Source organism: Salmo salar, chromosome ssa05 (assembly GCF_905237065.1).
Source record: "Salmo salar chromosome ssa05, Ssal_v3.1, whole genome shotgun sequence".
In the NCBI taxonomy this organism is placed as follows: domain Eukaryota; kingdom Metazoa; phylum Chordata; class Actinopteri; order Salmoniformes; family Salmonidae; genus Salmo; species Salmo salar.
This window is the reverse complement of record NC_059446.1, coordinates 8,391,282-8,414,776: the sequence shown is the minus strand read 5'-3', so window position 1 is coordinate 8,414,776 and position 23,495 is coordinate 8,391,282. Positions and strand designations below refer to the sequence as shown.

At 43.8% G+C, this 23,495-nt stretch overlaps 1 protein-coding gene and 1 pseudogene across 3 annotated transcripts in view; both read right to left on the bottom strand.

The window, feature by feature from the left end:
- The window catches only part of LOC123743233 (basic proline-rich protein-like), a 603,964-nt pseudogene that overhangs the window by 72,182 nt on the left and 508,287 nt on the right, over positions 1–23,495 (bottom strand).
- The window catches only part of LOC106604143 (arf-GAP with Rho-GAP domain, ANK repeat and PH domain-containing protein 3), a 61,480-nt gene that overhangs the window by 13,776 nt on the left and 24,209 nt on the right, over positions 1–23,495 (bottom strand). For 2 of the 3 annotated variants that reach the window (XM_045717838.1, XM_045717836.1), the window contains exons 5-24: positions 23,413–23,486; positions 22,917–23,153; positions 20,307–20,376; positions 20,088–20,208; positions 19,196–19,484; positions 18,784–18,983; positions 18,164–18,249; positions 15,776–15,958; positions 14,555–14,705; positions 13,716–13,820; positions 12,551–12,704; positions 12,283–12,385; positions 11,822–12,020; positions 11,485–11,548; positions 11,072–11,235; positions 10,279–10,491; positions 2,958–3,066; positions 1,036–1,183; positions 552–620; positions 360–434 (exon numbers count right to left, since the gene is read on the bottom strand). In XM_045717838.1, the coding sequence (XP_045573794.1) occupies positions 360–434; positions 552–620; positions 1,036–1,183; positions 2,958–3,066; positions 10,279–10,491; positions 11,072–11,235; positions 11,485–11,548; positions 11,822–12,020; positions 12,283–12,385; positions 12,551–12,704; positions 13,716–13,820; positions 14,555–14,705; positions 15,776–15,958; positions 18,164–18,249; positions 18,784–18,983; positions 19,196–19,484; positions 20,088–20,208; positions 20,307–20,376; positions 22,917–23,153; positions 23,413–23,486 (2,814 nt within the window). The remainder of the gene's footprint in view (positions 1–359; positions 435–551; positions 621–1,035; positions 1,184–2,957; positions 3,067–10,278; positions 10,492–11,071; positions 11,236–11,484; positions 11,549–11,821; positions 12,021–12,282; positions 12,386–12,550; positions 12,705–13,715; positions 13,821–14,554; positions 14,706–15,775; positions 15,959–18,163; positions 18,250–18,783; positions 18,984–19,195; positions 19,485–20,087; positions 20,209–20,306; positions 20,377–22,916; positions 23,154–23,412; positions 23,487–23,495) is intronic. The other variant, XM_045717839.1, reaches the window with a different exon arrangement.

Below are 23,495 nucleotides of genomic sequence, written 5' to 3'. Positions count from 1 at the left end.
AAACTACTTTGCATTTAATTGAGAAGGTTTTGGGGTAAAGGTTTTTGTCTACCCACAAGACGATTATCATAAGCATCGCTAACTGGCTACATGCAGAGGGATAGACAAACGTGCGCACCAAACAAACAGACGGGGCAATATTGCTGGAAATGAATAGGCAGATAGTGTTAAGTTTGGCTTTTTAAGGGGTGGGATAATGTCGATATGGCTTTGATTGGATTCCCCAGCAGCTTTATGTTAATGACATGTAGAATTGATTGGTGAGCTACTCATAGGTGATAGAGAGATTAGTGGAGGGGGCTAAATAACAACAGCACCTTTCATGAAATAAAATCAGAAGATAACCTGTCTCCATTTACTTTGAGAGTGATGCAGGAGTCTGCCATCTTCTTCTCCAGGTAGACTTCGATGATCAAGTCACCTGCTTGGGACAGCTGCACAGACAGGATACTTATTACAGACAACCGTTTGTCCAACCAATGTGTTATAACCCTTTACAACCATTCATAAATCTTTATAAAAAGGGTTTCTAAATCCTTGGTAAAGTGTACCTGTGTGTCCTTCCAGGTGGTAATGAGGCTGAGCTCCAGTTCTATCTGGGTCTGTTGCTCCTCGTCAATCTGAACAAACACAATTAAACATTTACTAATGATTCGTTAGATCACAGAACAGATTGACCTGGGCCATGTTCAGCAGGGCACACTGTAGCAAAACAGTTTGCATTGGAATGTGAACATCTGTGCTCTGATTGGACAAGTTCAGGTAGGTAGTACCCGTTTCAATCCATTCAAAATGCTTTCTACCTATGGAACACAACCCTGATTTCTATGTGAAGCATTTGAGCTTAGGCCCTCTCTGGTTCGACACTACTCACGTCAAGACAGACAGGTAGTTGTCTATGAGACACTACTCACATCAAGACATACAGGTAGTTGTCTATGAGACACTACTCACATCAAGACATACAGGTAGTTGTCTATGAGACACTACTCACATCAAAGACATACAGGTAGTTGTCTATGAGACACTACTCACATCAAAGACATACAGGTAGTTGTCTATGAGGTCTTCAACGATCTTCACCTCGTGTTCTCCTTTCCCGTCTGTCTGGAAGAGGCTGGGGGCGAACAGCAGCGACAGGTTCTTGGTACACATCTGGTTCAGGTCTGCACACTTCTGAACCCTGGACCGAGAGAGAGAGAGAGAGAGAACAAATAACGTCAACAAGTTGACAACTTGCCAGTGATGTTGTCTAAGTATGATAAGTGGTACTGTTCAGGGTTGGGGTCAATTCATTTAATTCAGGAAGTAAACTGAAAAGTTATGAAAATGTAAATTTCAGTTGACTGAAATGAAATTGAATTGACCCCCAACTCTGCTTAGTTACCAGTGATGTTGTCTAAACATTACTACAGGTCCCGTTTGAAGCTATACAGACCTGTAGAAGTGGCTGATGAGAGTCCTGTTAACCCTGAGGCTATACAGACCTGTAGAAGTGCCTGATGAAAGTCCTGTTAACCCTGAGGCTATACAGACCTGTAGAAGTGGCTGATGAGAGTCTTGTTAACCCTGAGGCTATACAGACCTGTAGAAGTGGCTGATGAGAGTCCTGTTAACCCTGAGGCTATACAGACCTGTAGAAGTGGCTGATGAAAGTCCTGTTAACCCTCAGGCTATAATGACCTGTAGAAGTGGCTGATGAGAGTCCTGTTAACCCTGAGGCTATACAGACCTGTAGAAGTGGCTGATGAGAGTCCTGTTAACCCTGAGGATATACAGACCTGTAGAGGTGGCTGATGAGAGTCCTGTTAACCCTGAGGCTATACAGACCTGTAGAACTGGCTGATGAAAGTCCTGTTAACCCTGAGGCTATACAGACCTGTAGAAGTGGCTGATGAGAGTCCTGTTAACCCTGAGGCTATACAGACCTGTAGAAGTGGCTGATGAAAGTCCTGTTAACCCTGAGGCTATACAGACCTGTAGAAGTGGCTGATGAGAGTCCTGTTAACCCTGAGGCTATACAGACCTGTAGAAGTGGCTGATGAGAGTCCTGTTAACCCTGAGGCTATACAGACCTGTAGAAGTGGCTGATGAAAGTCCTGTTAACCCTCAGGCTATAATGACCTGTAGAAGTGGCTGATGAGAGTCCTGTTAACCCTGAGGCTATACAGACCTGTAGAAGTGGCTGATGAGAGTCCTGTTAACCCTGAGGATATACAGACCTGTAGAGGTGGCTGATGAGAGTCCTGTTAACCCTGAGGCTATACAGACCTGTAGAACTGGCTGATGAAAGTCCTGTTAACCCTGAGGATATACAGACCTGTAGAAGTGGCTGATGAAAGTCCTGTTAACCCTGAGGATATAATGACCTGTAGAGGTGGCTGATGAGAGTCTTGTTAACCCTGAGGCTATACAGACCTGTAGAAGTGGCTGATGAGAGTCCTGTTAACCCTGAGGCTATACAGACCTGTAGAAGTGGCTGATGAGAGTCCTGTTAACCCTGAGGCTATACAGACCTGTAGAGGTGGCTGATGAGAGTCCTGTTAACCCTGAGGCTATACAGACCTATAGAAGTGGCTGATGAGAGTCCTGTTAACCCTGAGGATATAATGACCTGTAGAAGTGGCTGATGAGAGTCCTGTTAACCCTGAGGATATAATGACCTGTAGAAGTGGCTGATGAGAGTCCTGTTAACCCTGAGGCTATACAGACCTGTAGAAGTGGCTGATGAGAGTCCTGTTAACCCTGAGGATATAATGACCTGTAGAAGTGGCTGATGAGAGTCCTGTTAACCCTGAGGCTATACAGACCTGTAGAGGTGGCTGATGAGAGTCCTGTTAACCCTGAGGCTATACAGACCTGTAGAAGTGGCTGATGAGAGTCCTGTTAACCCTGAGGATATAATGACCTGTAGAAGTGGCTGATGAAAGTCCTGTTAACCCTGAGGCTATACAGACCTGTAGAGGTGGCTGATGAGAGCAGCCAGGGTAGTCCTGTTGAGTCTAGGTAAACTACGGATGATCTCCTTGTATCTGTCCAGACGCTGGTTCTTATCCTTGGCTGTTCCTATAAAAAAAGGGACAAACAGTTAGATTTCATAAGGATAGGTTGTGGTACATCCTGACGAGCACCAGCGACACAGCTTGGTGGAAGGGGACCAAGACGACTAGGTCAATCAGCCCGACTAACCGGTGCCTGTATATAGCCTCTCTACTGTATATAGCCTCTCTACTGTATATAGCCTCTCTACTGTATATAGCCTCTCTACTGTTATAGCCTCTCTACTGTATATAGCCTCTCTACTGTATATAGCCTCTCTACTGTTATAGCCTCTCTACTCTATATAGCCTCTCTACTGTATATAGCCTGTCTACTGTATATAGCCTCTCTACTGTATATAACCTCTACTGTATATAGCCTCTACTGTATATAACCTCTACTGTTATAGTCTCTCTACTGTATATAGCCTCTCTACTGTATATAGCCTCTCTACTGTATACAGCCTCTCTACTGTTTATAGCCTCACTACTGTATATAGCCTCTCTACTGTATACAACCTCTCTACTGTATATAGCCTCTCTACTGTTTATATCCTCTACTGTATATAGCCTCTCTACTCTATATAGCCTCACTACTGTATATATCCTCTCTACTGTATATAGCCTCTCTACTGTATATAGCCTCTCTACTCTATATAGCCTCTCTACTGTATATAGCCTGTCTACTGTATATAGCCTCTCTACTGTATATAACCTCTACTGTATATAGCCTCTACTGTATATAACCTCTACTGTTATAGTCTCTCTACTGTATATAGCCTCTCTACTGTATATAGCCTCTCTACTGTATACAGCCTCTCTACTGTTTATAGCCTCACTACTGTATATAGCCTCTCTACTGTATACAACCTCTCTACTGTATATAGCCTCTCTACTGTTTATAGCCTCTACTGTATATAGCCTCTCTACTGTATACAGCCTCTCTACTGTTATAGCCTCTCTACTGTTATAGCCTCTCTACTGTTTATATCCTCTCTACTGTTATAGCCTCTCTACTGTTATAGCCTCTCTACTGTTATAGGCTCTCTACTGTTATAGCCTCTCTACTGTATATAGCCTCTCTACTGTTTATAGCCTCTCTACTGTTTTAGCCTCTCTACTGTTTATAGCCTCTACTGTATATAGCCTCTCTACTCTATATAGCCTCACTACTGTATATAGCCTCTCTACTGTATATAGCCTCTCTACTGTATATAGCCTCTCTACTGTTATAGTCTCTCTACTGTATATAGCCTCTCTACTGTATATAGCCTCTCTACTGTATATAGCCTCTCTACTGTTTATAGCCTCACTACTGTATATAGCCTCTCTACTGTATACAACCTCTCTACTGTATATAGCCTCTCTACTGTTTATAGCCTCTACTGTATATAGCCTCTCTACTCTATATAGCCTCACTACTGTATATAGCCTCTCTACTGTATATAGCCTCTCTACTGTATATAGCCTCTCTACTCTATATAGCCTCTCTACTGTATATAGCCTCTCTACTGTATATAACCTCTACTGTATATAGCCTCTACTGTATATAACCTCTACTGTTATAGTCTCTCTACTGTATATAGCCTCTCTACTGTATACAGCCTCTCTACTGTTTATAGCCTCACTACTGTATATAGCCTCTCTACTGTATACAACCTCTCTACTGTATATAGCCTCTCTACTGTTTATAGCCTCTACTGTATATAGCCTCTCTACTGTATACAGCCTCTCTACTGTTATAGCCTCTCTACTGTTATAGCCTCTCTACTGTTTATATCCTCTCTACTGTTATAGCCTCTCTACTGTTATAGCCTCTCTACTGTTATAGCCTCTCTACTGTATATAGCCTCTCTACTGTTTATAGCCTCTCTACTGTTTTAGCCTCTCTACTGTTTATAGCCTCTCTACTGTTATAGCCTCTCTACTGTTATAGCCTCTCTACTGTATATAGCCTCTCTACTGTATATAGCCTCTCTACTGTTATAGCCTCTCTACTGTTATAGCCTCTCTACTGTATATAGCCTCTCTACTGTTTATAGCCTCTCTACTGTTTATAGCCTCTCTACTGTTATAGCCTCTCTACTGTTATATCCTCTCTACTGTATATAGCCTCTCTACTGTTATAGCCTCTCTACTGTTATATCCTCTCTACTGTATATAGCCTCTCTACTGTATATAGCCTCTACTGTATATAGCCTCTCTACTGTTATAGCCTCTCTACTGTATATAGCCTCTCTATTGTTATAGCCTCTCTACTGTATGTAGCCTCTCTACTGTTATAGCCTCTCTACTGTTATAGCCTCTCTACTGTTATAGCCTCTCTACTGTATATAGCCTCTCTACTGTTATAGCCTCTCTACTGTATATAGCCTCTCTATTGTTATAGCCTCTCTATTGTTATAGCCTCTCTATTGTTATAGCCTCTCTACTGTATATAGCCTCTCTACTGTTATAGCCTCTCTACTGTTATAGCCTCTCTACTGTATATAGCCTCTCTACTGTATATAGCCTCTCTACTGTTATAGCCTCTCTACTCTATATAGCCTCTCTACTCTATATAGCCTCTCTACTGTATATAGCCTCTCTACTCTATATAGCCTCTCTACTCTATATAGCCTCTCTACTCTATATAGCCTCTCTACTCTATATAGCCTCTCTACTCTATATAGCCTCTCTACTGTATATAGCCTCTCTACTCTATATAGCCTCTCTACTCTATATAGCCTCTCTACTCTATATAGCCTCTCTACTCTATATAGCCTCTCTACTCTATATAGCCTCTCTACTGTATATAGCCTCTCTACTGTATATAACCTCTCTACTCTATATAGGCTCTCTACTCTATATAGCCTCTCTACTCTATATAGCCTCACTACTGTATATAGCCTCACTACTGTATATAGCCTCTCTACTCTATATAGCCTCTCTACTGTATATAGCCTCTCTACTCTATATAGCCTCTCTACTGTATATAGCCTCTCTACTGTATATAGCCTCGCTACTCTATATAGCCTCTCTACTCTATATAGCCTCTCTACTGTATATAGCCTCTCTACTGTATATAGCCTGTCTACTGTATATAGCCTCTCTACTGTATATAGCCTCTCTACTGTATATAGCCTGTCTACTGTATATAGCCTCTCTACTGTATATAGCCTCTCTACTGTATATAGCCTCTCTACTGTATATAGCCTCTCTATTGTTATAGCCTCTCTACTGTATATAGCCTCTCTACTGTTATAGCCTCTCTACTGTTATAGCCTCTCTACTGTATATAGCCTCTCTACTGTATATAGCCTCTCTACTGTTATAGCCTCTCTACTCTATATAGCCTCTCTACTCTATATAGCCTCTCTACTGTATATAGCCTCTCTACTCTATATAGCCTCTCTACTCTATATAGCCTCTCTACTCTATATAGCCTCTCTACTCTATATAGCCTCTCTACTCTATATAGCCTCTCTACTGTATATAGCCTCTCTACTCTATATAGCCTCTCTACTCTATATAGCCTCTCTACTCTATATAGCCTCTCTACTCTATATAGCCTCTCTACTCTATATAGCCTCTCTACTCTATATAGCCTCTCTACTGTATATAGCCTCTCTACTGTATATAGCCTCTCTACTCTATATAGGCTCTCTACTCTATATAGCCTCTCTACTCTATATAGCCTCACTACTGTATATAGCCTCACTACTGTATATAGCCTCTCTACTCTATATAGCCTCTCTACTGTATATAGCCTCTCTACTCTATATAGCCTCTCTACTGTATATAGCCTCTCTACTGTATATAGCCTCGCTACTCTATATAGCCTCTCTACTCTATATAGCCTCTCTACTGTATATAGCCTCTCTACTGTATATAGCCTGTCTACTGTATATAGCCTCTCTACTGTATATAACCTCTACTGTATATAGCCTCACTACTGTATATAGCCTCTCTACTGTATATAGCCTCTCTACTGTATATAGCCTCTCTACTGTATATAGCCTCTCTACTCTATATAGCCTCTCTACTGTATATAGCCTCTCTACTGTATATAGCCTCTCTACTGTATATAGCCTGTCTACTGTATATAGCCTCTCTACTGTATATAGCCTCTCTACTGTATATAGCCTCTCTACTCTATATAGCCTCTCTACTGTATATAGCCTCTCTACTGTATATAGCCTGTCTACTGTATATAGCCTCTCTACTGTATATAGCCTCTCTACTGTATATAGCCTCTCTACTGTATATAGCCTCTCTACTGTATATAGCCTCTCTACTCTATATAGCCTCTCTACTGTATATAGCCTCTCTACTGTATATAGCCTCTCTACTGTATATAGCCTCTCTACTGTATATAGCCTCTCTACTGTATACAGCCTCTCTACTGTTTATAGCCTCTCTACTCTATATAGCCTCTCTACTGTATATAGCCTCTCTACTCTATATAGCCTCTCTACTCTATATAGCCTCTCTACTGTTTATAGCCTCTCTACTGTATATAGCCTCTCTACTGTATATAGCCTCTCTACTGTATATAGCCTCTCTACTGTATATAGCCTCTCTACTGTATATAGCCTCTCTACTCTATATAGCCTCTCTACTGTATATAGCCTGTCTACTGTATATATCCTCTCTACTGTTTATAGCCTCTCTACTCTATATAGCCTCTCTACTGTATATAGCCTCTCTACTGTATATAGCCTCTCTACTGTATATAGCCTCTCTACTCTATATAGCCTCTCTACTGTATATAGCCTGTCTACTGTATATAGCCTCTCTACTGTATATAGCCTCTCTACTCTATATAGCCTGTCTACTGTATACAGCCTCTCTACTGTATATAGCCTCTCTACTCTATATAGCCTCTCTACTGTATATAGCCTCTATATAGCCTCTCTACTGTATATAGCCTCTCTACTGTATATAGCCTCTCTACTGTATATAGCCTCTCTACTCTATATAGCCTCTCTACTGTATATAGCCTGTCTACTGTATATAGCCTCTCTACTGTATATAGCCTCTCTACTCTATATAGCCTGTCTACTGTATACAGCCTCTCTACTGTATATAGCCTCTCTACTCTATATAGCCTCTCTACTGTATATAGCCTCTCTACTGTATATAGCCTCTCTACTGTATATAGCCTCTCTACTGTATATAGCCCCTCTACTGTATATAGCCTCTCTACTGTATATAGCCTGTCTACTGTATATAGCCTCTCTACTGTATATAGCCTCTCTACTCTATATAGCCTGTCTACTGTATACAGCCTCTCTACTGTATATAGCCTCTCTACTCTATATAGCCTCTCTACTGTATATAGCCTCTCTACTGTATATAGCCTCTCTACTGTATATAGCCTCTCTACTGTATATAGCCTCTCTACTGTATATAGCCTCTCTACTGTTTATAGCCTCTCTACTGTTATAGCCTCTCTACTGTATATAGCCTCTCTACTGTATATAGCCTCTCTACTGTATATAGCCTCTCTACTGTATATAGCCTCTCTACTGTATATAGCCTCTCTACTGTATATAGCCTCTCTACTGTTTATAGCCTCTCTACTGTATATAGCCTCTCTACTGTATACAACCTCTCTACTGTATATAGCCTCTCTACTGTATATAGCCTCTCTACTGTATATAGCCTCTCTACTGTTTATAGCCTCTCTACTGTATATAGCCTCTCTACTGTATATAGCCTCTCTACTGTATATAGCCTCTCTACTCTATATAGCCTCTCTACTCTATATAGCCTCACTACTGTATATAGCCTCTCTACTGTTATAGCCTCTCTACTGTTATAGCCTCTCTACTCTATATAGCCTCTCTACTGTATATAACCTCTCTACTGTTATAGCCTCTCTACTCTATATAGCCTCTCTACTGTATATAGCCTCTCTACTGTATATAGCCTCTCTACTGTATATAGCCTCTCTACTGTATATAGCCTCTCTACTCTATATAGCCTCTCTACTGTATATAACCTCTCTACTGTTATAGCCTCTCTACTCTATATAGCCTCTCTACTGTATATAGCCTCTCTACTGTATATAGCCTCTCTACTCTATATAGCCTCTCTACTGTATATAGCCTCTCTACTGTATATAGCCTCTCTACTGTATATAGCCTCTCTACTCTATATAGCCTCTCTACTGTATATAGCCTCTCTACTCTATATAGCCTCTCTACTGTATATAGCCTCTCTACTGTATATAGCCTCTCTACTGTATATAGCCTCTCTACTGTATATAGCCTCTCTACTGTATATAGCCTCTCTACTGTATATAGCCTCTCTACTGTATATAGCCTCTCTACTCTATATAGCCTCTCTACTGTATATAGCCTCTCTACTGTATATAGCCTCTCTACTGTATATAGCCTCTCTACTGTATATAGCCTCTCTACTGTATATAACCTCTACTGTATATAGCCTCTCTACTGTATATAGCCTCTCTACTGTATATAGCCTCTCTACTGTATATAGCCTCTCTACTGTATATAGCCTCTCTACTGTATATAACCTCTACTGTATATAGCCTCTCTACTGTTTATAGCCTCTACTGTATATAGCCTCTCTACTCTATATAGCCTCTCTACTGTATATAGCCTCTCTACTCTATATAGCCTCTCTACTGTATATAGCCTCTCTACTGTATATAGCCTCTCTACTGTATATAGCCTCTCTACTGTATATAGCCTCTCTACTGTATATAGCCTCTCTACTGTATATAACCTCTACTGTATATAGCCTCTCTACTGTATATAGCCTCTCTACTGTATATAGCCTCTCTACTGTATATAGCCTCTCTACTGTATATAGCCTCTACTGTATATAGCCTCTCTACTGTATATAGCCTCTCTACTGTATATAGCCTCTCTACTGTATATAGCCTCTCTACTGTATATAGCCTCTCTACTGTATATAGCCTCTCTACTGTTTATAGCCTCGCTGTCTTTTTTACTGTTATCTTTATTGATTTATCTATTGTTCACCTAATACCTTTTTTTTTTACTTAAAAATGGCATTGTTGGTTAAGGGCTTGTAAGTAAGCATTTCACTGTAAGGTCTACTACACCTGTTGTATTCAGCGCACGTGACAAATAAACTTTGATTTGATTAAGTCAGTGACACAACAACATAATAGCTTCATGTGTGCTGTCTGAGATCCCAACCTTTATTAATAGAGATTAGTCTCATTGAGATGAAATGTCTTTTTGCCAGAGACACCTATACTTACGGACAGCCTCCTTCCATAGCTGATGCAGGTCAGCCATGAAGATGGGGTCGTCTATCTCCCTGAAGAACCTCTTCAACACGTCAGTCACATCCTCGATGAAGTTATCCCCGATCCGGAGCTTGACGTTCCGAGCATCATTCCTGAACTCCTCCATCAGTAGCTTGATCCTGGACGTGGCTCCGTTCTTCCTGTAGATCCCCTCATGACCCAGACCTGACGAGCAGATCACACATCCGATCCAGTACATCAGTCATCAGCTAGTATCTCCTGTCTCCGGCTGGTGTAAAGTACAGCTAAGCTGGGATAATAAACCCTTCAGTACACAGGCCACTGCAGAGTTATAATGAATGGATGACCTATTTATAAACCCCTTTATATACATTGGTATTGTATACTTTAATATAAAGGATTACCGCCACTGGAAAATGCATGAAATGCTATGGATCCTATCACGTATCCACAAGATCACTGGAAAATGCAGAATCCTCTATCCCTTACCATACTGTGTAACTGAATAGAATATCCAGACTCTACCCTTACTATACTGTGTAACTGAATAGAATATCCAGACTCTACCCTTACTATACTGTGTAACTGAATAGAATATCCAGACTCTACCCTTACCATACTGTGTAACTGAATAGAATATCCAGACTCTATCCCTTACCATACTGTGTAACTGAATAGAATATCCAGACTCTACCCTTACTATACTGTGTAACTGAATAGAATATCCAGACTCTACCCTTACTATACTGTGTAACTGAATAGAATATCCAGACTCTACCCTTACCATACTGTGTGATGAAGGCGATGCAGCTGTCTACGATGATGGGGATATCATTCCTGCTGAGCTGCTGTTCTCTCAGGGTGTTGCCCTTCCCTCCAGCAGCTCTCTGGATGTCTGCGTACCACAGGGAGAAGTCTAAGCGACCCATCCCCTGGAGGTGCAGTGTCCTGGGGACACACACACACACACACACATGTCGATACTCAAGAGGTGAAGGTTCAGAGAAAATCACTACTGTAAAATCACTCAATCCAGCTCCCCCCAAAAATTATTTTCATGGTCAAATTATTCTCATCCTGGAATTTCCATTTCCCCCTAGCTGGGTATACTTTAGGCATCCAACTAGCCATGATATGTTGACATACTTGGTAATTACATATGTATTGAATGAAAACAGGAAGAGACTGAAAACCAACCTTCCTTTTTCAACCAAAACCAGAATTTCCTTCTTCTCATGGTTTTGGTTCTCAGTTACTATACCTAGGAGTCAAACACAGAACAAATGGAAGATGGACCAAATCATTCATCAGCAAACAGTTGCTCAAAGAAACGGTGCTTGGGGTAGTTAAACTCTCTCTTTATAGTCAGACGGGTTTTCAATCACTATAGTACTTCCTTTTTTGGCAGCTTTATTGCAATCCCTAGTTGGGGCATAACATGGTCAATGTTTCAGTAAGGAGTTGCCAAACAATATTTGAGCAAATGCATTACCACACAGTGCCAGTAAAGCTTTGGTCGGGACAGGAGACTCACTGAGCTCTTGCAGACGTTTAAGGTTGATAATGTCCTCAGCTGCTCCGTCGTTCCCTGGGCAGATGAAGAGGTTAGACTTCTGAAGGACAAAATATCCCTCTTTCCACTGAGAAGGGTCTCGCATGGCCTTGTAACGCAGCACTCCCACCCGCTCAAACTCCCTCGCTAGCAAACAGTGGCAGCTTAAAGGTGTGGCGGCCTGAGGAAGACAACACAGGAAGTGGTTCAAGTACAGGAAGGAACACTGGACAGACACATCCCAGGCTAGTACAGTAAATAGACGGTGTTGGTTAGAAAGGAGGGAACACTTCACTGTAACCCCCCCTTTATGCATGCATAGGGACATTACAACATTACAACATTCTGAGCTGGAAGAGCTCGAACTACGTCAGTAAAGCTGAGAATTGGCATCATCAGTGTGCAGGCATTGCACTCTTTTGGAATAGAAAGTCATCTCATACCTTTCCGATGGCCTTGACCCAACACTGCAGTGCATCAGGAGTTTCCAATCCAAACTGATAGAGCTTCTCTGAGGACAAGTACAGTTGAAATGTATAGAGAAACCTACAACAAGACACAGGAACATAAGTGAAGGGCATTAGATCAACACTAGTTGGTAGACGCCTGTACATTGAGTGGCAGTGCTAAATGTATCCTTTCCACGTGAGTGAAAGAGACAGTATGATTGGCCGCCTACGTTAGTTACTGTGCCACGATTGGTCCTCTAACCTGTCAATGAAGCCGTTGTTGTTGCAGGAGTCCGGCCTGCTGACCCCCAGGCAGACGATGTCTTTGACGTTGATCTTCATGCTAGGATCAGGACATCGGTCAGACTCATAGAACAGAAGAGACCTCTCCACCGTGCACCAGTACTTCTGGAAATCTGGGAGAAAAAAATATAGGCTGTTACTTTCTTCATAGTCTTGCGTTGCCATACTTCAGAATCTCCATCTTTCGGCTATTAGAGCGAACAAACGCAATGAAGCCGGGAAATCGAGGTTCCTTTCTAAATAAAATAACTTTTAGAATTTTATGATGAGCTGTGTTTTTAAATAGATGTTTTTAAGTAACTATGAGTAACTTCTAAATCACAAAGCTGTTTTACTGTAGAGACTCCAGCCACTAACAGTAAGTAGTGTATTTCCTAACAGAACAGTATTGGCCCAGTCAGTATTTGGTCCTATAAAGTACTTTGTTCTCTACAGGCCTTTATACTGATGTTACTGAGGAGGCAGTATTCCTCTATTCAACCCGTGCCAAGTGGTGTGCTGTTAGCACCCATCAACACACACACACACACACACACACACACACACACACACACACACACACACACACACACACACACACACACACACACACACACACACACACACACACACACACACACACACACACGGTGTGCTGTTAGCACCCATCAAAACACACACACACACACACACACACACACACACACACACACACACACACACACACACACACGGTGTGCTGTTAGCACCCATCAACACACACACACACACACACACACACACACACACACACACACACACACACACACACACACACACACACACACACACACACACACACACACACACACGGTGTGCTGTTAGCACCCATCAACACACACACACACACACACACACACACACACACACACACACACACACACACACACACACACACACACACACACACACACACACACACACACACACACACACACACACGGTGTGCTGTTAGCACCCATCAACACACACACACACACACACACACACACACACACACACACACACACACACACACACACACACACACACACACACACACACACACACACACACACACGGTGTGCTGTTAGCACCCATCAAAACACACACACACGCACGCCTACCTTCTCGGGTTTTCCTGGATAATGTCCCTTTGTTCATTGAGGCTGACATGTAGAGGTAGCCGGAGTGCAGCACGGCCTGCATAATCTCATCATAGACACTGTGGTCTGAGAAAATAGCAGAGAAAAACATGAAGAAGATATTGACAAGTTTTGTAGCCATCAAGTTGTGGTCTAGGCAAACAGGGCAAAACATTAAGTTCAACTTTACAATAACTTTCATGAATAAGCCATAATAAAACGCATTTACAAGACCATACATACTTTAGAAATGATTAGAAATGTGATGATTAATTTCATTTAACTTATTCATTGAAATGCGGATGGATGTTTAGAAATGTTTCTGTTTTTAAAATACGTTTTTCCCTCCATTATTGTAGTTGTGCTGTTTCAACAGAGAAAGCTTGAACTGGGTTAATCTTTAACTCCAGCAGCGCTGCAGGTGAACATACAGAGGAAGACCTAACTATCTCATCACAAAGGCTCGGCTAGAGTCTACAAACCTGAGAAAAATAAACTCCAAACTTCCAGAAAAGCAGCTCGGTAAACACCCTTGATGAAATAGCTCTACGTTATATAATTTCACAGAATTCTTCAATTAAATTAAATCAAAAACACAGAAATATAAAATGTATGTATAGATTTGACAAACTGGACAGACAAATGCTCTGATGATAACCAACCAAAAGGTTATCTGGGTTCTCTATCAAACCATGAACCCTGCTGTAATTACTTTTCCAGTGGGTTGCTGAGTACACTACATTATACTGCATGGTCGCATAATAGTCACATAACGCAGTAAAAATGTCCAGTAGGCAGATAAAGCCTGTCCCCTGCCTTACCCGCGGTGTCCTGTGAGCGGGAGTATTCCTGAGACAGATGCTTGTCACATCCATTAGAGGCAGCGAGGCGGGGTCGGAATGCCTCTGCCTCGGTGAAAATCTGGGTGACTGTCTTCAACAGGTTCTGCTCGGTCACAGCAGTACACAGAACCTGCATGGTAGAGAGAGAGAGAGGGGGGGGGAAGCATTAGGCTGACGCACCACACACACACACACACACACACACACACACACACACACACACACACACACACACACACACACACACACACACACACACCCACTAAAAGCATCCACAGCCACAGGGACAGACATTCAGCCCAAATTCCAAAAAGTCTCCTCTCCATTCAACTGCCCCCCTAAAATGTGCTTCCATCCCTTTTATCGACTCTCTTTATTTGTTTTAGTTTCAAAAGCACATTCCATGTCCTTATTGTTGGGGTGAATGTCTAGCTGCATACTAGCCCTAAGATAAGTTACAGATACTAAAACTACCACCAATACCATCTAGTCTAAATGTGTATCCTTACAGAAAAAAAACACATGATTTCACATGATGAAAATCACATGATTTCACATGTTTCATGTGAAATCATATGATTTTCCACATGTGAAATCCTGTTTTTTTTGTTGTTGTTGTAAGGGTACACATTTAGACTAGAAGTGTTTTTAGGAAGGCTTCATATGTGATCACGTTTCGTGTTATCACATGAAATTCACATGTGATCATGTGAAATTCATGTGTTTTTTCGGTAAGGGTAGGGTCCCTCCATGTGTTTTTACTGTGAGGCACAGCAACCAGCCAATGCCGTCAAGACAGATAGTAATTTAGTTTTTCCTTCATAACAAACTAGGAATGTTCTCCATTCGTGCACCTTGTACACTAATATTAAGGGCTTAATGATACGAATATACCCTATACTTTTTATTATATTTAACCTTTATTTAACTAGGCAAGTCAGTTAAGAACAAATTCTTATTTACAATGATGGCCTACCCCGGGCCAAACCCGGACGACACTGGGTGCGCCGCCCTATGGGACTCCCAATCACAGCCAGATGTGATGCAGCCTGGATTCAAACCAGGGACTGTAGTGACGCCTCTTGCACTGAGATGCAGTGCCTTAGACCGCTGAGCCACTCGGGAGCCCACAACACATGTCCTTTGAATCCTCTTATAGCAGCTATACGTTTTAAATCTAGACATTTTGTGTTCCTGTACCTTGAGCAGCTCCTCCTGTGTGTTGAAGTTGGGGTGGGGGTGTCGGTAGCGTCCCTCACGGTACTTATGGATGATAAACTCTCTCCGCTGGTCTGGTGTGGCGTCACGGTCTAACTCGTCAGCTGGAGATAGCCTGGCCGCCCAGAACTCATTGGCTCGGTCGTTCCCCAACATTATGAAGAGCTGACGAACACAAACACAGAATAAATCGGAAGTCATGAGGCCCGTAGTATATTCACAGTCTATCATCTGACTTTCAACTTAAAAATGTACAAAATATATTTAAACTGTTCCAATATAATGGATTTGTTGGAGGTAAAAGTGGTGAGAAGTACTTGATACACAACAAATCAAACTAATTTCAGTATCCTGGTAAATATTTTGCCACTTGACTAAAATAAACATGAGCATGACTCTCCCCCTCCCCTGACTCTCTCCCTGACTCTCTCCCTCCCCTGACTCTCCCCTCCCTGACTCTCTCCCTCCCCCTGACTCTCTCCCTCCCCTGACTCTCTCTCCCTCCCCCTGACTCTCTCCCTCCCCTGACTCTCTCCCTCCCCTGACTCTCTCCCTCCCTCCCCCTGACTCTCCCCTCCCCCTGACTCTCCTCCCCTGACTCTCTCTCCCTCCCCTGACTCTCTCCCTCCCTCCCCTGACTCTCTCCCCTCCCCCTGACTCTCTCCCTCCCCTGACTCTCTCTCCCTCCCCTGACTCTCTCTCCCTCCCCCTGACTCTCTCTCCCTCCCCCTGACTCTCTCTCCCTCCCCTGACTCTCTACCTCCCTCCCCTGACTCTCTCCCTCCCTCCCCCTGACTCTCCCCCTCCCCTGACTCTCTCCCTCCCCTGACTCTCTCTCCCCCTGACTCTCTCTCCCTCCCCTGACTCTCTCTCCCTCCCCCTGACTCTCTCTCCCTCCCCTGACTCTCTCTCCCTCCCCTGACTCTCTCTCCCTCCCCTGACTCTCTCTCCCTCCCCTGACTCCCTCCCTCCCCTGACTCTCTCTCCCTCCCCTGACTCTCTCCCCCCCCTGACTCTCTCTCCCTCCCCTGACTCTCTCTCCCTCCCCTGACTCTCTCTCCCTCCCCCTGACTCTCCCCCCTCCCCTGACTCTCTCCCTCCCCCTGACTCCCTCCCTCCCCTGACTCTCCCCCTCCCCTGACTCTCCCCTGACTCTCTCCCTCCCCTGACTCTCTCCCTCCCCTGACTCTCTCTCCCTCCCCCTGACTCTCTCCCTCCCCTCTCCCTCCCTCCCCCTGACTCTCTCTCCCTCCCCCTGACTCTCTCTCCCTCCCTCCCTCCCCTCCCTCCCCCTGACTCTCTCCCTCCCCTGACTCTTCTCCTCCCCTGACTCTCTCTCCCCCTGACTCTCTCTCCCTCCCCCTGACTCTCTCTCCCTCCCCCTGACTCTCCCCCTCCCCTGACTCTCTCCCTCCCCTGACTCCCTCCCTCCCCTGACTCTCCCCTCCCCCTGACTCTCCCCCCTGACTCTCTCCCTCCCCTGACTCTCCCCCTCCCCTGACTCTCTCTCCCTCCCCCTGACTCTCTCCCTCCCTCTCTCCCTCCCCTGACTCTCTCTCCCTCCCCTGACTCTCTCCTCCCTCCCTCCCTCCCCCTGACTCTCTCTCCCTCCCCCTGACTCTCTCCCCTCCCCTGACTCTCTCCCTCCCCTGACTCTCTCCCTCCCCCTGACTCTCCCCCTGACTCTCCCCTGACTCTCTCCCTCCCCCTGACTCTCTCCCCTCCCCTGACTCTCCCCCTGACTCTCCCCCTGACTCTCTCCCTGACTCTCCCCTGACTCTCTCCCTCCCCTGACTCTCTCCCCTCCCCTGACTCTCCCCCCTGACTCTCCCCCCTGACTCTCTCCCTCCCCTGACTCTCTCTCCCTCCCCTGACTCTCTCCCTCCCCTGACTCTCCCCCTGACTCTCCCCTGACTCTCCCCTGACTCTCTCCCCTGACTCTCTCCCTCCCCTGACTCTCTCCTCCCCTGACTCTCTCCCTCCCCCTGACTCTCTCCCCCCCCTGACTCTCTCCCTGACTCTCTCCCTGACTCTCCCTCCCCTGACTCTCTCCCTCCCCTGACTCTCTCCCTCCCCTGACTCTCTCCCTCCCCTGACTCTCTCCCTGACTCTCTCCCTCCCCTGACTCTCTCCCTCCCCCTGACTCTCTCCCTCCCCCTGACTCTCTCCCTCCCCCTGACTCTCTCCCTCCCCCTGACTCTCTCCCTGCTCTCCCCTGACTCTCTCCCTCCCCTGACTCTCTCCCTCCCCCTGACTCTCTCCCTCCCCCTGACTCTCTCCCTCCCCTGACTCTCTCCCTCCCCCTGACTCCCTCCCTCCCCTGACTCTCTCCCTCCCCCTTCCTTGAAGAACCTTTCCCTTTCCTCTCACCTGCACGATCTCATTGCTCCACACACTGGTGTCCAGTTTCAGGCTCTGTACTTTAGACACCATAGTCCCCAGACCTCTGTGTTGACCTGTAGGGGAAAAGGGACAAAAGACCTCCATAATCACTCTCCTGGCACTAGACAGTGGTATTGTGTTGGTAACAGGACACTCAGGCGCTGCCTCGCTGGAAAGAACCACAAGAGAGGGACATGATGTTTGTATTTGGAAACACTTCTAGAGCAACATAGCACTTCACCTGGCACAGGTGTGCTAAAACAACACAGGTGTGCTAAAACAACACAGGTGTGCTAAAACAACACAGGTGTGCTAAAACAACAGAGGTGTGCTAAAACAACACAGGTGTGCTAAAACAACACAGGTGAGAGTTAAACTGTTGTGGCTCATGACAATGGGCTGATAACTAAGACACCTGGCCAACAGCTGCCAATGCTATCGCATCAGTCACACTCACCAGGCGGGACGCTAAGTCCCCCAAAGCAACACCCAACTAGGCCCTCAGGCATCAAACTGCAACCCCACTCTTTTAGGGAAGGGGGGGGCAACAGAGCTAGGGAGGGGGAGCCCGCCCCACCTATACAATAGTAGGGGAAACACTGTCTCACCTGCACAGTTCTTACAGATGACAACACAGAGGTTTATGGAGGCCCAGTCAGGGTTGACTGCTTGGCAGTCAGCACAGAGCTTATTAAACCTGTTGGACCAGATCTTCTCAGCCACCTCGTAGTCAGACAGGGTCTCTGCTATGGACTCCTGTACAGCCTCCATCCAATCTCTCTTATCCCGCTCAGACTCAGCTGTGAAACTACAGGGACAATCAATCAATCAATCAATCAATCAATCAATCAATCAATCAATCAATCAATCAATCAATCAATCAACCAATCCCAAAATATTCTTTTTCAGAAACAGCAGTGTAGGAAGTCCATGATGAATAGACTTTATTGTTGCTAAAACTAGAGAAATGTGCAAAAAATTTTTTAAATAAATGTTATTACCACGTCGGTAAACACGTACCTGAATGTTTTGTAAGGAGTGATGAGGTCAAAGCTTTTTCCTTTGCCGTCTCTGATCGTAGCTCCTCTGGCCTCGATCAGCGTGATTCCTATCCCATTTCTAAAGCACTGCTCAGTCTTGTACAGCCAGATCTGCTCTGTGTTGATGGCCACGTAGACTTTTGACTTCCCTTTGAGCTCCAGAGGACCACTCCTCTGACAGTGGCTGCCAGGACCGAAGCGAGGGCGCCCAAACACAAGCTGTTCCTTCACCCTCCCCTGTAAGGTACTGCACCACTGATGTCTCTGCACTGAGAGGGGACCGGTAGAAAGATAGTGGTAATACTAACTTTTTTTATAGTACAAAAAAATACCAGGTATTTACTATGAAAGTATATGGTAAAAATGGTAATAACACAAGAACAATATGTGAATTTATTGTTTGCGTCGTATGGATTCAAACCAACTACCCTTTTGTACCAGTCAGTTACCAATTGTATCAGAAACTATCTTTTGATACCAAATCATTTCCTAATAGGTAAATACCAGAGGAATCGGTAGCCTAAAGTAAAGTCCTAAACAAGATGTTTCTACTAGGAGTTTATGACAGTAACTGATACAATCTTGTCTCACTGAGGTCAACCTTTGTCCTACATAGAGGTTGTCACATGGTTTGTTTCTGCTTGTATGCCCTGAGGACCCCTCTATAGCTGTGTCCCGATCCTACACCATTCTCCTAAAATATGCACTTGCACACTTGGATTTAACAACACATATCCAATGCTTTGAAAATAACGACGGGGAATTTGCAAGTACACACTTTGGGACAAGTGTAGAGAAGTGGGACTACTGACGTCTGTAGTTGCTTGTGTGTGAGATTTTGAATTGCTTGTTGTTAAGTGCTTTTTGTTTACCTTCGTTATCAGCCCGGAAGACAAATGTCCTGTGACTTGTCACTATCTCAAATTTATTGTCTTTGGCCATGCGGGCCATCTGTATCGCAGCCAGAGGAATCACCCCTTTGGGATATGGATCCTTGGAGAGAATAGAAAAAAAAAGAGGCACATGATGAACAATCCTGGTTCTCTCAATCAATATGTAGTACAGCCCGTCATTCAGGAAAAAGAGCCTACCTTTTCACTGCCGAAGTACATCAGATTTTTGCCATCAAACTTCACATAGCGTTTCTGGAATACATAGTTCCTAGAATACCAAATATAAAAATGATCAGATTCTCATACCACTGATTTGAAAAGGAGAAAAGAAATCTAACATTTCAAGAGCAAAGCAGAGCTGTTGACCTACAGGAACTGATTAGCATTTAACAAGAAACACCAAAACAGAGTGGAGAAACAGTGGGAAGAAGGAAGAGACAGGGTTGAGACGACAGACAGTAGGGCCTTCAGAAAGTATTCATACCCCTTAACTTATTCCACATTTTGTTGTGTTACAGCCGGCATTTCAAATGGATAAAATATTTTTTTAAATTATCATCACCCATCTACACACAATACCCCATAATGACAAAGTGAAAACATGTTTTAAGAAATACAGGTAATTTACATAAGTATTTACACCCCTGATTCAATACTTTACAGAAGCACCTTTAGCAGTGATTATAGATTTGAGTCTTTCTGAGTAAGTCTCTAAGAGCTTTGCACACCTGGATTGTACCATATTTAACTTTTTGATAAAAAGAAATCTTCAATCTCTGTCAAGTTGGATGTTGATCATTGCTAGACAGACATGTTCAAGTCTTGACATAGATTTAAGCCGATTTAAGTCAAAACTGCAACTAGGCCACTCAGGAACATTCAGGATTTTGCCTGTGCTTAGCTCAAGCACGTTTATTTGTATCCTAAAAAAACTCCCTAGTCCTTGCCGATGACAATTATACCCATAACATGATGCAGCCACCACCATGCTTGAAAATATGAAGCGTGGTAGTCAGTGATGTGTTTTGTTGGATTTTCCCCAAACATAACGCTTTGTATTCAGGACAAAAAGTGTATTTCTTTGCCACATTTTTACTTTAGTGGCTTATTGCAAAACAGGATGCATGCATAGTTTTATTCTGTACAGCAGTGGTTCTCAATCCTGGTCCTGGGGACCCAAAGGGGTGCACATTTTAATTTTTGCTCTAGCACTACAAACATGATTCAAATGAAAGCCTCATGATGAGTTGATCATTTGAATCAGCTGTGTAGTGCTAGGGCAAAAACAGGACCAGGATTGAGAACCAGTGCAGTACAGGATTCCTTCTTTTCACTCAGTCATGTAGGTTAGTATTGTGGAGTAACTACAATGTTGTTGATCCATCCTGTTTCTTCCTATCACAGCCATTAAACTCTGTGACTGTTTTAAAGTCACCTTTGGCCTCATGGTAAAATCCCAGAGCGGTTTCCTTCCTCTCCGGCAACTGAATTAAGAAGGAAACCTGTATCTTTGTATTGGCTAGGTGTATTGACACTCCATCCAATGTGTACTTAATAACTTCACCATGCTCAAAGGGATATTCAAAATTTGCTTTTAAATTTTTACCCATCTACGAATTGGTGTCCTTCTTTGCGAGGCATTGAAAAACTTCCCTGGTTGTGGTTGAATCTGTATTTGAAATTCACTGCTCAACTGAGGGACCTTACATATAATTGTGTGAGGTATAGAGATGAGGTAGTCATTCAACAATCATGTTAAACACTGTTACGGTAAAGTCCATGCAATTTATTATGGGACTTGTTAAGCAAATTTTTTCTCCTGAACTTATTTAGGCTTGCCATAACAAAAGGGGTTGAATACTTATTGACTCATTTCAGCTTTTAATTTTTAATTAACTAGTAAAAATGTATAAAAACATAATCCCACTTTGACATTATGAGGTATTGTGTGTAGGTCAGTGACGCAAAATCTCAATTTAATACATTTTAAATTTAGGCTGTAACACAACAAAATGTGGAAGAAGTCAAGAGGTGTGAATCATTTCTGAAGGCACTGTATATCAACTGTTTAGCATTTAACAAGAAACACAAAAACAGACTGAAGAAACACAAACACAGACTAGAGAAACACAAACACAGACTGGAGAAACACAAACACAGACTGGAGAAACACAAACACAGACTGGAGAAACACAAACTGGAGAAACACAAACACAGACTGGAGAAACACAAACACAGACTGGAGAAACACAAACACAGACTGGAGAAATACAAACACAGACTGGAGAAACACAAACACAGACTGGAGAAACACAAACACAGACTGGAGAAACACAAACACAGACTGGAGAAACACAAACACAGACTGGAGAAACACAAACACAGACTGGAGAAACACAAACACAGACTGGAGAAATACAAACACAGACTGGGGAAACACAAACACAGACTGGAGAAACACAAACACAGACTGGGGAAACACAAACACAGACTGGAGAAATACAAACACAGACTGGAGAAATACAAACACAGACTGGAGAAACACAAACACAGACTGGAGAAACACAAACACAGACTGGAGAAACACAAACACAGACTGGAGAAACACAAACACAGACTGGAGAAACACAAACACAGACTGGAGAAACACAATGAGAAGAAGAAAGAAGGAATAAGAGAGACACACACCGGTTTGAGAGGACAGACACGAGGCAGAGACAGTTCCTCAGAAGGGAGGAGAAGACGGAGGGAGGAAAGGAGGAAAGGACCATCAGCCCAGGCCAGGACCCAGACCAGGACCCGGCATACCCTTGTGGTGATAGCTTATCCAGCCAGCCACAGATGATGGGAGCAGTCTGCTCAGAGAGAGATGTGTAGCTGGCGTAGGGGGATATCGTCTGGTCCTCATCTGGCTCCGAGGGGTACAGGTTGGGGGGTAAGGAGAGGCAGAGAGGGGGTGGTGCTGCCTCTCCTACTGTGCTGTAGCCCTGGGAGTCACTGTGGAGAGCGTGGGACAGACGTTGGGCCCAGGAGAGTTTGGGTGTCCTGCAGTGTAAAGACAGTCTCCATAATTAATTGATGCATTTGTAATAACCTTGACTCCAGCCGCTTTAAGTTTCTCTAGTGTGAGAATACGGTGTCTGATAGCAGGTACCAACAATGGATTGAAAAGATGGAGAACACAGAATATTTTAAATCTACAGTAGACCATTTCCTCTCTATGGCTGTAGTCGGAGTTGTGTGAGAAGATGTTACATTGGAAAGCCTGTAGTATTATCCACTCCTCTAGACCCAATAATCTTACCCATGATCCTCTCCGTGATTCACTTCCTCCTTTCTTGTCATTCCTGCCTTTCCTTCACTGTTGCTCCTTTCCACCTTTGAGAA